At 35.1% G+C, this 13,024-nt stretch overlaps 3 protein-coding genes across 4 annotated transcripts; 2 read left to right on the top strand and 1 right to left on the bottom strand.

Annotated features, from left to right (window-relative positions):
- Positions 1–1,485: 1,485 nt before the first annotated feature.
- On the top strand, positions 1,486–4,591 carry LOC133291015 (protein PHLOEM UNLOADING MODULATOR). The gene is made up of 4 exons (XM_061489186.1): positions 1,486–1,848; positions 2,780–3,174; positions 3,694–3,887; positions 4,002–4,591. The coding sequence occupies exons 1-4, from the start codon at positions 1,550–1,552 to the stop codon at positions 4,398–4,400; spliced, it is 1,287 nt and encodes a 428-aa protein (XP_061345170.1). The 5' UTR covers positions 1,486–1,549; the 3' UTR covers positions 4,401–4,591.
- A 936-nt stretch (positions 4,592–5,527) lies between these two features.
- LOC133291030 (thioredoxin Y1, chloroplastic) lies at positions 5,528–8,587 on the top strand. Of its 2 annotated transcripts, XM_061489209.1 has the most exons (6): positions 5,528–5,747; positions 5,876–6,092; positions 6,792–6,880; positions 7,031–7,208; positions 8,041–8,111; positions 8,248–8,587. In XM_061489209.1, the coding sequence occupies exons 2-5, from the start codon at positions 5,904–5,906 to the stop codon at positions 8,104–8,106; spliced, it is 522 nt and encodes a 173-aa protein (XP_061345193.1). In that variant the 5' UTR covers positions 5,528–5,747; positions 5,876–5,903; the 3' UTR covers positions 8,107–8,111; positions 8,248–8,587. The 2 variants fall into 2 exon arrangements, with proteins under 2 accessions (XP_061345193.1, XP_061345194.1); XM_061489210.1 differs by lacking the exon at positions 5,528–5,747 and having other exon boundaries at positions 5,757–6,092.
- A 694-nt stretch (positions 8,588–9,281) lies between these two features.
- LOC133291011 (small ribosomal subunit protein uS13z/uS13y/uS13x-like) lies at positions 9,282–11,931 on the bottom strand. The gene is made up of 4 exons (XM_061489181.1): positions 11,874–11,931; positions 11,463–11,623; positions 11,145–11,333; positions 9,282–9,493 (listed from the first exon to the last, which is right to left on the bottom strand). The coding sequence occupies exons 1-4, from the start codon at positions 11,874–11,876 to the stop codon at positions 9,388–9,390; spliced, it is 459 nt and encodes a 152-aa protein (XP_061345165.1). The 5' UTR covers positions 11,877–11,931; the 3' UTR covers positions 9,282–9,387.
- Positions 11,932–13,024: the final 1,093 nt, after the last annotated feature.

Here is a 13,024-nt window from a genome sequence, read left to right as displayed (position 1 = left end):
AGATATGAAGTTCACATTACTGATCCTTGTGTTTGAATTATGACCCCAAAAGAAAGGTAAACTATGGCAGGGTGATTTACCATATTATTGGTTAGAGAAATATAATATAAAACCATTCAAAATTCATTACTTATTAACTTAAGTTTTTGGATTAAAATAAGGGTTATATATTTCTTCTGTCACTGCAGAGAAGAAAAAGTGCAGCAACACTTATTTTCATCAGGATATGCGTCCGGATCCTGATGTATTTTTTTTTTTTTAGGTCAGGATACGACCCCGTATCCTAGTATTAATAATTTGCTGCAACTTTTCTCATCAGCAGCGAAAGGAGAAGCGACAACCCTTGAAATAATTCTTTAGATTATATTTCAGAGTTTCACTTTGGCTTGAACATTCTGTCATGTTTTGTTTTTTAATCGACAGCATTGCCTGAACATTTAGTATTAAATTAATGCTTCTAATACCTATATCTTCCCATTGCTCCGGTTGCTGTCAAATTGCTGTCAGAATCGTCCCCCTAGGTCCTCAGTTATCACGCTGCAAAGACATTTTCATGCTTTCATGTTTAAGGTTTATTTTTAAATAGGTCAATAAAATAATATTTTTTAATTACATTTTCTAAATGTCAGATTTATAATTTAACCTATATTATATTAACAGTTTAGGTCGACCTGAAAAAGTCCAAAGCTTAGCATGTGACATTTTATTTGATTGCCTTTTACCTCAACAAAATTTATAGTCCATATCAACTTACATAAATATTTTTTCTTTTAATTTTTTTTTATATACTGATTTGACTATTTATTGCATATTTTCTGGAAGCTGATGTTGCTATGAAATACATTAAATCATTATGTTTTTCTGGTGTCAAGTAATAAAAGTAAGAATTTTTTTTTGTCTTTATGGAAATTGTAATTTAAGCTGGAAATTAATAAACCTGAAGATTAACATATCAGATTGTGATATCTTATAATCACAAGTAACACGAAAAAAAAACAACCAATTTCTTGACACAATACTCAAATGTTGTTTTTCTTGTTCTTCAAAATTGCTGATGTGAAAAAATCATTGTAATTGTATATTGAGTTTTCTTTTTAGTGAAAAAATGTTTGGAATAAAAAAATCGTGGCTATTGAAAACTAATGATTTTAGGGAAAAGTTTAAAAATGTATGGTATGTACTTTAGAATCACTTAGCTCTAATCTTTCTTTTTTATCACTTATCTTCATGTTAATTTTTTACTATTCTCATGAATGAAATGAAAAGGTTAACTCAGTTTTTAACCATGATGAAAAAAAAATCACATAAAGGTAAACAACAACAAAATTAATGGATAATAATTATAAATAAAACCGAGGATTTTTAAATTGTTTTTCGTTAAAATTAATTGGAAATTTTTTTTCTCAATAACGGGTAAGAAACACTAAACCCATACTTAACATGGCATTAAAATTATTGTTATTACCGCATTCTACTTGGAATTGTGAAAACCCAACTAACTCCACTTTCAACTTCAACTCTCACTCTAAGATTCTCTTAAGTAGCAGACATGCGGTGGCCGGCGCAGCCGGCGAAGAACGTCGGCTTGGGCGTCGCCGCCATGTCATACGTGGCCATCGACTACCTTCGCCACCTGTCCCCGGCGTGGCACTCGCGGCTGCAACCGGTGCTCTGGTCCCTCCTCGCCCTCACGGCCGTGGCTCGCGTCCCCTCCTACCGGCACTGGTCTGCGGAGTTCCGCGCGGTGGTTCCCTTCGTCGCCTCCATGCTCTTCATGCTTGCCGCTCTCCTCTTCGAAGCCCTCTCCGTTCGCTTCGTCACCGCGGTGCTCGGCCTTGACTGGCACCGGTAACTGTCACCCGAATCAACTTCGTTTCCTTGTTTCTTCTTCTGTTGTTCTGTTTGTTGTGATGTGCGGATCAATATTGTTTCTTATCCTTTTCTTTAGTTCAATCTCGTGATTTTTTTTATTGATCTGAACGAAATTCTGGGAAGCGGATCTTGTTGGAAATGTAGGTTCTTAAGGCGAATCTTGAGCGAGAAAATGAACTATGTTGCTTCTTTGATTTCGAATTATTATTTTTTGGTCATAATTTCTGTGAGGAAATCTGAGCTATTGGATTCGATTAGCACAGTATGTAATAATTCACTTCCTTTAGTTCTCTGAGCTAGTATTTGTTTCTATTTTTTGAATATTTGGTTTTGGATGAGGACTTTTTGAAGTTCTAGATCTGAGCTATTGGATTTGATGGTTGTTTTGGCTGCTTGGATCCACACTGCCAGAATAAACAGAGTTCAAGTATTATTAGCATGATAAGAGTTATAGAAGCGCTTAAATAATCCCATGATATAGAATGGCTGGTGGAGGATACTTCCTGAATTCTCTCTTTGGTTAAAATTGGAATTATCATATTTATGTTCGTGGAGAACTATCTGAAAAACCTGATAGCCCGTTTGTTATATTGTGACTTTAAAATTGAAATGGTCAAAGCTAATCTTTTTTTTTGTGCACATGTTTTAACTAGTGTATAATTACTGCTTGTTACTATCTGTAATATTTTCTTATAACTATGGTTTGCTTCGGCTTATTTGACATAAACCAAACTAAAAAACTGCTACTGTACTTTTTTGGTATACAATGGTGGTATTGAGGTTTGAACTCATAACCTCATGCGAACTACCCAAGCCCTCACCACTAGCCCACTCCTAGTGGCTTAAAACCTGCTCTTGTATTTTCTATTTGAAAGATGAAAACTTGTTTACTTATTTTTTTTGGCAGTAATACACCTCCTCTTCCAGACACTGGTCAATGGTTGCTCCTGGCATTAAATGAGAAACTTCCTAGTGCAATTGTTGAGATATTAAGAGCTCGTATTATTGGATTGCACCATTTCTTGATGTTGTTTATGATGCTGGCATTCTCTGTGCTATTTGATTCCGTAAGAGCTCCAGGCCTCGGACTAGGTGCCAGATACATGTTTACCATGGCAATTGGCCGCCTTCTTCGTGCCATTACTTTTGCATCTACAATTCTGCCATCAGCCCGTCCTTGGTGTGCCAATTCTCGGTTCAGAGTTCCAGCATATCCTCATCATTGGGCTCAGAAATATTATGTTCCCTATGCTTCAGATCATAATACTATCAGCCAGTTGATAAATCTAGATAATGCTTATGGTATGCAGAATATTATTTTGCTGGGTGCTAGTCTTTGCTCATATTAAGTTTTGTTATCAGACTTTATACTGTTTTATTCTGGGGTTGCTTATATTTTGGCCCATAATATTGACAAATTTATTGGACTTGGTAGTGCTCATTAAAAGATCCACTTGAATTTTTTTTTTTTTTTTTTTTCATAAACATTGTTGGCCAGAGAGTAAATTTGAATTGAAGCTGAAAAATATTAGGTTTTGAACACTGGAATTATTTGCATCCACTTGTGGTTTCTCTGGTGTGGTTTTATTAAGAAATCGGATCATGAAATTCTATGTGATTATATGAATTTTAGATTCTATAATTTCATGTATCATCCGTAAATTTAATGTTGAAAGTTTTTAATGATTTGGATCTATAAGCTGGATAATAAATATGTGTATCATTAATCCCTTCCTCTACCTCTATAAGAACCTGTTCACCTTTACTGATATTTTGTTTGTGCGAGAAGGTCCTGCAAATTAACATACTCTTCTTTCTTAGTTGACATTGGAAAACCGGTTGGTGACTACCAGCCATCTTGGGGTTCGATGAGCTTTCTAACTGATTTTCTGCGACCCACTGCCTCCGAAGGACCTTCATGGTACAGTCTGTTAAAGAAAGCTGGAGGTGGCTGTAATGACCTCCTATACAGTGGCCACATGCTTGTTGCTGTACTCACGGCTATGGCTTGGACAGTAAGATTTGAAGTTCATTGCAAACTGCATTGTCTTATCATCTTGTGGTGTTTTGCATTTGATTTTAAAGTAGGAGCTTAATTCTTGACATTTCAATCTTAAAAATGGTTGCAGGAAGCCTATGGAGGTTTCAGTTCCGCTCTTGTATGGCTTCTTGTAATTCACAGTGCCCAAAGAGAAATACGAGAACGCCATCATTACTCTGTAGACTGCATTGTAGCCATCTATGTGGGAATCCTCCTCTGGAAGATGACGGGTTTTATCTGGTCACAAGTTACATCTAGAGATAATAGGAGGCTAACTAAGCTTGAGAAGATTCAAAGTAGACTAAACCAAGCTGCAAAGGACTCAGACATTGATGAAGTGAGGGAGCTTCTCAAAGAGATTGAGTTAAGCAGTGAAGAGAGCAAGAATCCGACTACAATTAAATATGCACGGTTGTTTCGTTGTGCCACTATTGTCTTTGCACTCACCATCGTTGTTCTGGCTTTCATATTGACAAGTGATGGATGATCTTCATGTGACCTGAATTTTTTACAATGCCACACGTGGTTTTAAACTGTTTGTTTGTATTTTTCACGTATTCTGGTGCTATCAGGAGTAGTTTTGGAGTCTTCTAAATACAATTAATGTACATCACGAATTGAGGCTAACTGTGAATCTTTTGTATGAATTTTATGATAAAAAAGAAATCACGGATGAAAAATGGAAACTGCAATATGACATGAGCATGCCAATGTGCACAACGTGTCTAGATTTTCTTGTCTATACCTTTGTGCTTGGGAAGGAAAATTATGTGTTGGTGGTGCAGAGAGGTAAGGGTGCTTCTAATCTAACTGGGAAATAAAAAAATTCTTATATATATATATATATATATACAGGGGAGGGTTCTTTTGACTCCAGAGTAAGACTTTTAAGTCTTACTCACAATCTCAGCCGTTGATGGACGGAAATCAACAGTTGTCATTAATAGTGTAATTAATAATTAATTAATTAATATAACTTCCTAAATTATAACCGTTGGATGGAGAGTAAGACTTATAAGTCTCACTCTAGAGTCAAATGATCTCTCTCCATATATATATATATATATATATGAAATTTTTAGGTTAATTTATTATTTCTATTTATTTGATGATGTTTCTGTTATAATTTTTAGATTAATTTGCTGTTAATTGAGTCTTGAAATGAAGAATAAAATTCTTTATTTTTTTTAAGAAAAAAGTGGATGGCTAAAGATTTATTAGGCTAAATCCAACCAAACTGATGGACAATGATTTGGTTCTCCAATCAAAACTAAATCGATAAATTCTCAACCTTAAAAAGTAAATAAATTTCCTCCGTCCGTGCAGAAGATATAGCTCCTTGTACATTTTTTGGGGACTATTTGATCCAGAATTTAAATCTTTTACTTCACGTGGTGGATCTTATTAATGACAAGGCTCCTCCAAAAATTTTGAAATCCTTTAGACCTCCCTCACCCCATCTTCAAGCAGAAGCTGAGTTTTTTTCTTTTTTTTGCCACCATGGGGACCATGCTCCTAATGTGCCAAAATAAGTGATTCACAGCACAGTTTGAGGGTTTGGCCTTCATAATTACGATGCATAATGGTGACTCTTGCGTTCTTTGACAAGGAGGAGTTCCAAAGTTGTATGAGTTAGGATTACACTACACATGACATGTTTGGATTTTGAAATATTTCCTTTTTTACATTAAATGAATTAAAAGACCTATAATATAATATTCAATGACAAGTGGAAAATATTTATAATTATTATTTATTAATTTAAAAATTTATAAAAGTCGAAGGAGAAGCAAGGGCTTCCGTTCCAGGCTTCAGAGTCAGAGCATCGCAGTTGGTTGGAAAAATCCGTTCTTACTTGATAGTTTTCTTTTCTTCGCCTCTTTTTTTATTTTATTTTTTTCACATTTAAGATATTTTCTTAAACAGATATTTAGCTTTCCCTTATTCTGATTATCCAAACAGAGCCTATCTACTCGTTCGCATCGTTCCCATGGCAGTCTCCGTTTCTGCGTCCTCCGTGATTCCTTCTTTGAATTCCGAACGCTCCACACTTTTGGGAGCTGCATCTGCATCTTCTTCCACGAAGCCATCCTCGCTGCAATTTCTGGTTCGTACTCGCCTTTTTGGGATTGGAACTGCACGCGTTCCCGCTTCCTCGCGTCCTCGAATCCTTCCTCTGGTAACCAATACCACACTTTCTGGTTTCATTTTCTATACCGATTGGATTGTTCAGTGGACTAGGACCTGCTTTCTTCTGCGTTTACTCAATTATGGAAGACCCTATCATTGTTCTACTTTTATTTTATTATTATTATTATTATTGTTATTATTATTAAGTGGTGGTTGTTAGTGGAATATGGAGCCTATTGGAAAATTCGAGTTGTAGATTAAGCTTTTTTCCATTGCTAGCGTCATCTTGGAACCGTTTGCTTTTGAAATATATGAGTTTATAGATTGAGCTCCATTTGGATTCATTTCTTTGTTTGGAGAGTAATATCAAAAAGACCCAAATTTACGTTAACTAGAAAGTTACCGTTCTGCATAAGGAAAGTAGTGTCTTACTTGTTGCATTCCCAGATGTTTGGGTTAGCTCATTATGAGAATGAGATGGCCAGTCTTTCATTCCATCTCCGACTAATGCTTTGACTTGTTATTTCCCTCATTTCTGGATCATATTATCCATTTAATACCGTGGAGGTATGGACTGTATTGGTTTCATGCCCCCTTAATCACCAGAATTTACAGTTGTTCTAAAATGCGTTAAATATTCATGCTTGCAAAGTGTACTTTTGTGCTTCTGCATTTGGTGTGGCGGGGAGTTTCAACTTTTATAGACAGTTAAAGACTGACCACCATTTTCAAATATTATTTTCTGTAGGTTCAAGCAAAGAAACAAACCTTTTCCTCCTTTGATGATTTGCTTGCTAATTCTGAAATGCCTGTATTGGTTGACTTCTATGCAACATGGTAACTTTCTCCTTCTATGCTTTCTCTTTTCTCCTTAACTGCATATTGGGTGTTAAGCCAGTTTGTGTTTGCTGATAATATTTGAGGTTAAAAGTGTTCTAACTATTTATATCGTAACATCTAATGAGTAATCCGAGGCCTGGTTTACAGGTGTGGTCCTTGTCAATTCATGGTTCCCATACTCGATGAAGTAAGCACACGGCTTAAAGATAGGATACAGGTTGTGAAGATTGATACTGAGAAGTATCCCAGCATTGCTGACAAATACAAAATTGAGGCATTGCCAACTTTCATCATGTTTAAGGATGGAAAACCCTATGATCGCTTTGTAAGTTAGATTATATTTCCTTTTACCTGAATTCTGCCTTTCTTGCATCTGATGGTTAACTATGTCTCGCACTTTATAATGAATGGAAGCCTCATCAAGCCTTTGTTTGGCCTAAAATTACTTGACGTGGCATTTAATTTTGAATCATGAAACTGAATTTGATGCTTTCTATTCATAATTGTATTTGCATTAGCAGTGTTGCAATATTCTTAGGACTAACCGTGCTTCTCAATTTTGTTCAAAATTTCATGTTGCATTTATAAATATTTAGTTTTCATGGAAAGCTTGGTACATGAAAAATTGTGATGTAAAGATCACGGACCATCATAATACTGCATTTGATTGCTAAGCCGATAAGGAGTAGAAATCATTTTGGCCACTTGTTGGGGATTGCATCAACTTAGCTCTTGTTGACAACAATTTGTAGAGGACTTTCATGTAGAGGAACCATCTTGTTCTTAATTTTATTAAAACTTGATTTTTGTACTTTCACCTTTTATAGTCACTATGGCTTGTTTGATTTGTGCATAATGAAAATGAGGTTGCTTTGATTAGAATGTAAAGAACCTAATTGGTGCATCAATTAAAGGTTTTTAAAATACTGACTTTTGTCTTTGGTCAACAGCATAAGATTGTGTCATCATCATATTTAAATAAGTGAAGGTATATATAGCTGACATGGTCTGTTGTTAGGTAGTTTGCTGCCTTTTCTTTTATGTTAAAACAATACAAGGATGTTCATTGTTATATCTCAACAACTAACTTCTCCGTATTCTTAACAAATATCTTCATTTTCTAAGTAAGAAATATTTTTGGTCTTTATGATTTTCAGGAGGGAGCATTGAATGCAGATCAGCTCATTGAGCGCATAGAAACGGGTCTCAAAGTTAAGCAATAACCCCAGTAAGTCTTTATTGTTACCCTACTAATGAATTTCCATTGTATTAAAGATACTTGCTTAAGGACATTTTTATGTGACTTGTCTATCTCCGCAACAATCCATGTCCTCTAAATTCCTTATTATTATAACCTTTTTCAGCTATAATGAAGACACAAAGAGGCTTAGCTATTGGAATGTTGGATCCCATATATGATCGGATTGGAGGATCACCCCGTTGATTCAACTTCATTCAAACCTTTTCTAGGATTGTTATTACTGTGTCTCCAATATCTAAGACCCAGTCCTACACAAATTTGATTATTTATTGAACAGTGGCATTTTTTAAATTAACTAGTAAACCTAGTTATGTTTGTGAGTTCCTCAGTGTTTTAATTTTTGTCTCACTTCCCGACTCCATCCACTCGATCTATATTTTACTTTCTGAGGTTTAGAAACACACTGCAAGTGTACGGAGGTTAAAATTGGTTTCTTGTTTACTAAGCACTGATTGAATCGTATGGGAAAAGGATTAACTAGTGCATGGTTGGCGACACACACTGCAAGTGTACGGAGGTTAAACTTGGTTTCTTGTTTACTAAGCACTGATTGAATCGTATGGGAAAAGGATTAACTAGTGCATGGTTGGCGACAACATACGGTCAAATTCCCCAAGATGGCAAACATGATTCTGCCCATAATCAATGCATTGCCTAACATGAGCACTTGTTATTATTAAGGTTTGTGTCATGCATAGTTAGAAGCATGAGCAACAGATGCACTTTCCAGTGTCGTTCTGTGTAGCTCAGTGTGTTGACTATGGTGCTGACAGAAAGATCAGTCAAGCTACCTCAACAACGTTTGCAAGTTATAAGAGGTTTCGCAGACTCGAGCAAAATTTATATAAAAGGTTTCTTTTGTTGTCAATGTTCTCTTTTCATCTTTATTCACTGAAAAAATATGTTTCTTCTAAGACAGATTTCCGGTAATGAAGAGTTGTCTTATGATTCCAAGCTTTATTACCTCTAATTCGGCAGTCCAACAAGGAAAAAAAAATGAAAATTAAACCACTTGCATGATATTTGGTCATATTGAGGGAAATCAATATAGCCTCCAACACAAATTGGACCACTAAAGCATAAGATTTGGAAGTAAAAAATTCCTATCAATTAGCCCGTCCACAAAACACATTCAAATACAACAAAATCCAAATGCATTCTAAAAAAAAAAAAGGTTTATCCAAACAATATATCTCATTCTTCAAAAACAGAGAAAGGAAAAAAAGAGATAGGAAATGTGAACTCAGCGCTTCTTAGATACACCAACAGTTTTACCCCTACGACCAGTAGTCTTGGTATGCTGGCCACGTACACGAAGACCCCAGTAATGTCTCAAACCTCGGTGGTTCCTGCATGGAAGTTACCAATGTTAGGTTGCAAATTATGTTTCACTAGCCAAAATCCTGTTTACAACATTTGTCCAAAATCAAGGTCCATAGATGGTTCCTCTGATCCAGGAAACTGAGGCTTTGTTAATGTTGTCATTTTGACTCTCCCTTATTTGAGATCACATTCACGAAAGAAATAAAAGGTGAAGAATTAGCTTTCCATAGAGCCCATTAAAAATTGCACTATTTGCAATCCTTCCCTCATGGGAAAGATGGGGAGGGAAAAAAAAAGTTCCTGTAGTTCTAATATTTTTCCCCGCTTTACAAATTATATAAAATTTTTAGCAAAACTAATTTTATTAAATGATGGGTAATAAAGTAATTTAACATTTGTTTACATATATTTCTATCCCCTTTTTTAGTTCCTGTTTGGATCCTCTTATTTTTAGCTTCTTTTCTCCTTATAAGTGGAAGTTAGGCCAAATGGATTTTAAGAAAAGTTCTTATATTGAAAAACTCTCTTTTTTATAATGAAGAAAAAAGCCAAAAACTCTTCCTAGGAGCTTTTTTTTTAAGCTCTTATAAGCTTTTTTTAAATTGTGTGCTTTTTTTGAAATGAAGAGCCGCATAGATACAGAGAGAGACTTTTCTTGAAATATGTGTTTTTAAGTAACTTATAAGTAAATTTTTTTTAGCTTTAACTTATAAGTAACTTCTAACTTAAAAAAGAGAGTATTCAAACAGACTCTTAGTAGAACCAAGAGGTATCACTTTTTAACCTTATGTCCTTTTCAGTTTTATTTTTAAAATGCATCAAACATAGAATAGAACCGGTTCCATATCTTGTTGTACAACACATTTATCTTTCTATTGGATGGTACCAAACAAGGGAATGATGACTCCTTTACTTTTCTCTTCTTTTCTTTTATTTTCAATCCTTTTCATTTCGTTTCCTTTCTTCAATGATACCAAACAAACCCTAAGATGCAGACAGAGTGCTGAAGGCATACTAACATCAGGCCCAACGCACAACACTAGCTAAATAACATATCAACAGTTAATTAATACCTTTCCATTGTTTTTACAATCTTTTCAGCAATACAAGTTTTAATTTCTCTGTCTTCAAGCAGAATCTACTCCTAATGACTATCCATTTCACTAAAACTACGTTTTGCAAAAAGTACAGAAGAGAGAATAAAGTTCCATATATTTAATTTCAAACATATCATTTAATACCTTTGCAGCTCATACGACAAATTTTGTATCTGATTACTGACAGCATGACTCTAAAAACTCCTATATATATAAATAAGCTACCCATGCCATATTATGCAATTCTCCTTAAACAAAAGATCTGTTTGAACAGCTGGGCGGCAATGGATTGTTTTACTTACATGGATCTCTTGGTTGTCATTTGGAAACAGTTCCAATATAAGTGTATGCAAAAGTTCTTAAATTCTTCAGAAAATGTAGAGAGAAAGCGGAGACATTCAGTATATTCAATATACTTGGATCAATTAGTGTGTTAGGATCAACGGGCAAAAATTGTTAAGATGAATCACAAGATCACATACACTTTGTAAGATGCAGAAAACAGCTTGATTTGCACAAAACAATCTCAACATTAAACATATTTTTTCCATAAAAATCTACAATCCAAAATGTTAATCACCTGATTTTCTTGAGTCTCTCCAAGTCATCCCTCAACTTCATGTCCAGTGCATTTGACACCACTTGAGAGTATTTGCCATCCTTGTAATCCTTCTTCCTGTTCAAAAACCAGTCAGGTATCTTGAATTGCCGAGGGTTTGCAACCACTGTCATCAGATTATCCAACTCAGCAGCACTCAATTCACCAGCTCTGCCAATCAAAACCCATTTCAATACAAAACATGAAAAAAATCAAATCCAAGTGAATCATAGCATTCTTATTTAACAATAATCAAAGATAACTGGCAATGAGAAAAGAATGGCAATGAAAGTAAAAAACCTTTTGTTCATATCAACATCAGCCTTCTTGCAGACAATATTAGCAAATCGCCTGCCAATACCTTTGATTGAGGTAAGAGCGAACATTATATTCTGCTTCCCATCTACGTTTGTGTTCAGAACACGAAGTATGTGCTGGAACTCCTCATTTGCCACCAGAGACTATAAACCCCCCATTACCAAAAAATCAAACACACAATCAATACACCATATGTAATTATAAACAAGACACGGGTCAGTTTCGAAATTCTTGACATCAAATCACAAGCTACAAAATTTTAATAAAGTTCACATTTTTATGATCATTCGAACAAAAAACTCAAAACTTTGAAACACCAACAACATATAACCCACGTATGAATACAATCAGGGAAAGAAAGAAGGAAGAGAGGGAAACAGCACAACAAAGTACCATGTTGAATGCGGGGATTCTGAAAACTGATGCGGCTCTCAGCAGATGGGCACGGCTCCTAGGCTAAAACCTCGTAGTATCAGAACAGGGTTTCTTTATTTCTACGGGAGTTAATCACGGGCTGGGCTTGGGCTTATTCATGGGCCTGACCCGCCCAACAAATGAATGACTTTTTTTTTTGTGTGTATGTCCTTCAAGTTTTGGAGTTCATGTGTTGCATTGTTGAGTTTGGACCTTATTACTACGTGGTTTCGACTTTTGACCCATGGGCTTCGGTCATATGACATTGATGATTACTTGATTACCAACATATGTCTTGTTTGGACCTTATTTTATAAAACATCCCTTTATGTTGCTAATCATTAATATTTAGTGATAAATTTCACTTAGTAATTAGACGTGTAGCTGATATTAATCACTTTTCTTAATATAATGTAAACAACTTAGCAAAGAACAAAAAAATCAATGTTACTTTATAATATGACCTTATCGATATATGATAAAAGAGCTTAACAGCTTTTTCAAATAAAAAGTTTAATTAGGATGTTAAGTTAATGTAAGGACGTTTTACACTGATAGTTGTTGATATTTTGAAGCATTATTATTTCTTATTATCCTATTATATCAATAGCTAAAATAAAAATAATAAATAAATATATGTTAAAATATTAATAAAAAATAACAAAAATGTGTGGTAACCATGTATATCTATTAATTCTTAAATTTAATAATGTAACAAAATAAAACTCAAGATGAAAAAATAGCTTAAATTAACTTCAAAACGATAGGGATATTCGATTATGATGAGTCACACATTGGTTAGTAATGGATTAAATGAAGTGTATATAAGTGGGGGACCCATGAACCCAATGTCTTAAGGTTTTGGGTTGAGATATGGTGTCCAATACACTTGCTAATGTTGGGCTAGCTTAACCTATTGGCGGTTGTCTTTCGCAATAGGCTCCCCTTGGACCCGCCTAACAGTAGAGCATATAAATCGTTGTTGAGATATTCAAGTGTGATGAGTCTCACATTCGTTGGTAATGGGCTAACCTTAAGGTTTAGCTCATTGGTGGTAGTCTCACCGCCATGGGCTTTTTCTAGACCCGCCCGACAGTGGTATCAGAACCGAGTTGGGCTCAGGCTAGCCT

The sequence above is a fragment of the Gastrolobium bilobum genome, unplaced genomic scaffold (assembly GCF_033153095.1).
Source record: "Gastrolobium bilobum isolate Gb01-03AN ecotype WA unplaced genomic scaffold, APGP_CSIRO_Gbil_v1 utg8260, whole genome shotgun sequence".
NCBI lineage: Eukaryota > Viridiplantae > Streptophyta > Magnoliopsida > Fabales > Fabaceae > Gastrolobium > Gastrolobium bilobum.
Note: the sequence above shows the minus strand (reverse complement) of the source record. Positions and strands in the feature narration are given on the sequence as shown.

What these genes read in the sequence shown, in the direction of transcription:
- LOC133291015 (XM_061489186.1), top strand. Translation starts at nt 1,550, where the DNA reads ATGCGGTGGCCGGCGCAGCCGGCGAAGAACGTCGGCTTGGGCGTCGCC. An exon ending in CTCGGCCTTGACTGGCACCG is followed by an intron (nt 1,849 to 2,779) that starts GTAACTGTCACC and finishes TTTTTTTGGCAG; the next exon opens with TAATACACCTCCTCTTCCAG. An exon ending in TCACGGCTATGGCTTGGACA is followed by an intron (nt 3,888 to 4,001) that starts GTAAGATTTGAA and finishes AAATGGTTGCAG; the next exon opens with GAAGCCTATGGAGGTTTCAG.
- LOC133291011 (XM_061489181.1), bottom strand. An exon ending in GATGTTGATATGAACAAAAG is followed by an intron (nt 11,334 to 11,462) that starts GTTTTTTACTTT and finishes TTTGATTGGCAG; the next exon opens with AGCTGGTGAATTGAGTGCTG. An exon ending in GAGAGACTCAAGAAAATCAG is followed by an intron (nt 9,494 to 11,144) that starts GTGATTAACATT and finishes ACTTCCATGCAG; the next exon opens with GAACCACCGAGGTTTGAGAC.
- LOC133291030 (XM_061489209.1), top strand. Translation starts at nt 5,904, where the DNA reads ATGGCAGTCTCCGTTTCTGCGTCCTCCGTGATTCCTTCTTTGAATTCC. An exon ending in GTTGACTTCTATGCAACATG is followed by an intron (nt 6,881 to 7,030) that starts GTAACTTTCTCC and finishes CCTGGTTTACAG; the next exon opens with GTGTGGTCCTTGTCAATTCA. An exon ending in GAAAACCCTATGATCGCTTT is followed by an intron (nt 7,209 to 8,040) that starts GTAAGTTAGATT and finishes TATGATTTTCAG; the next exon opens with GAGGGAGCATTGAATGCAGA.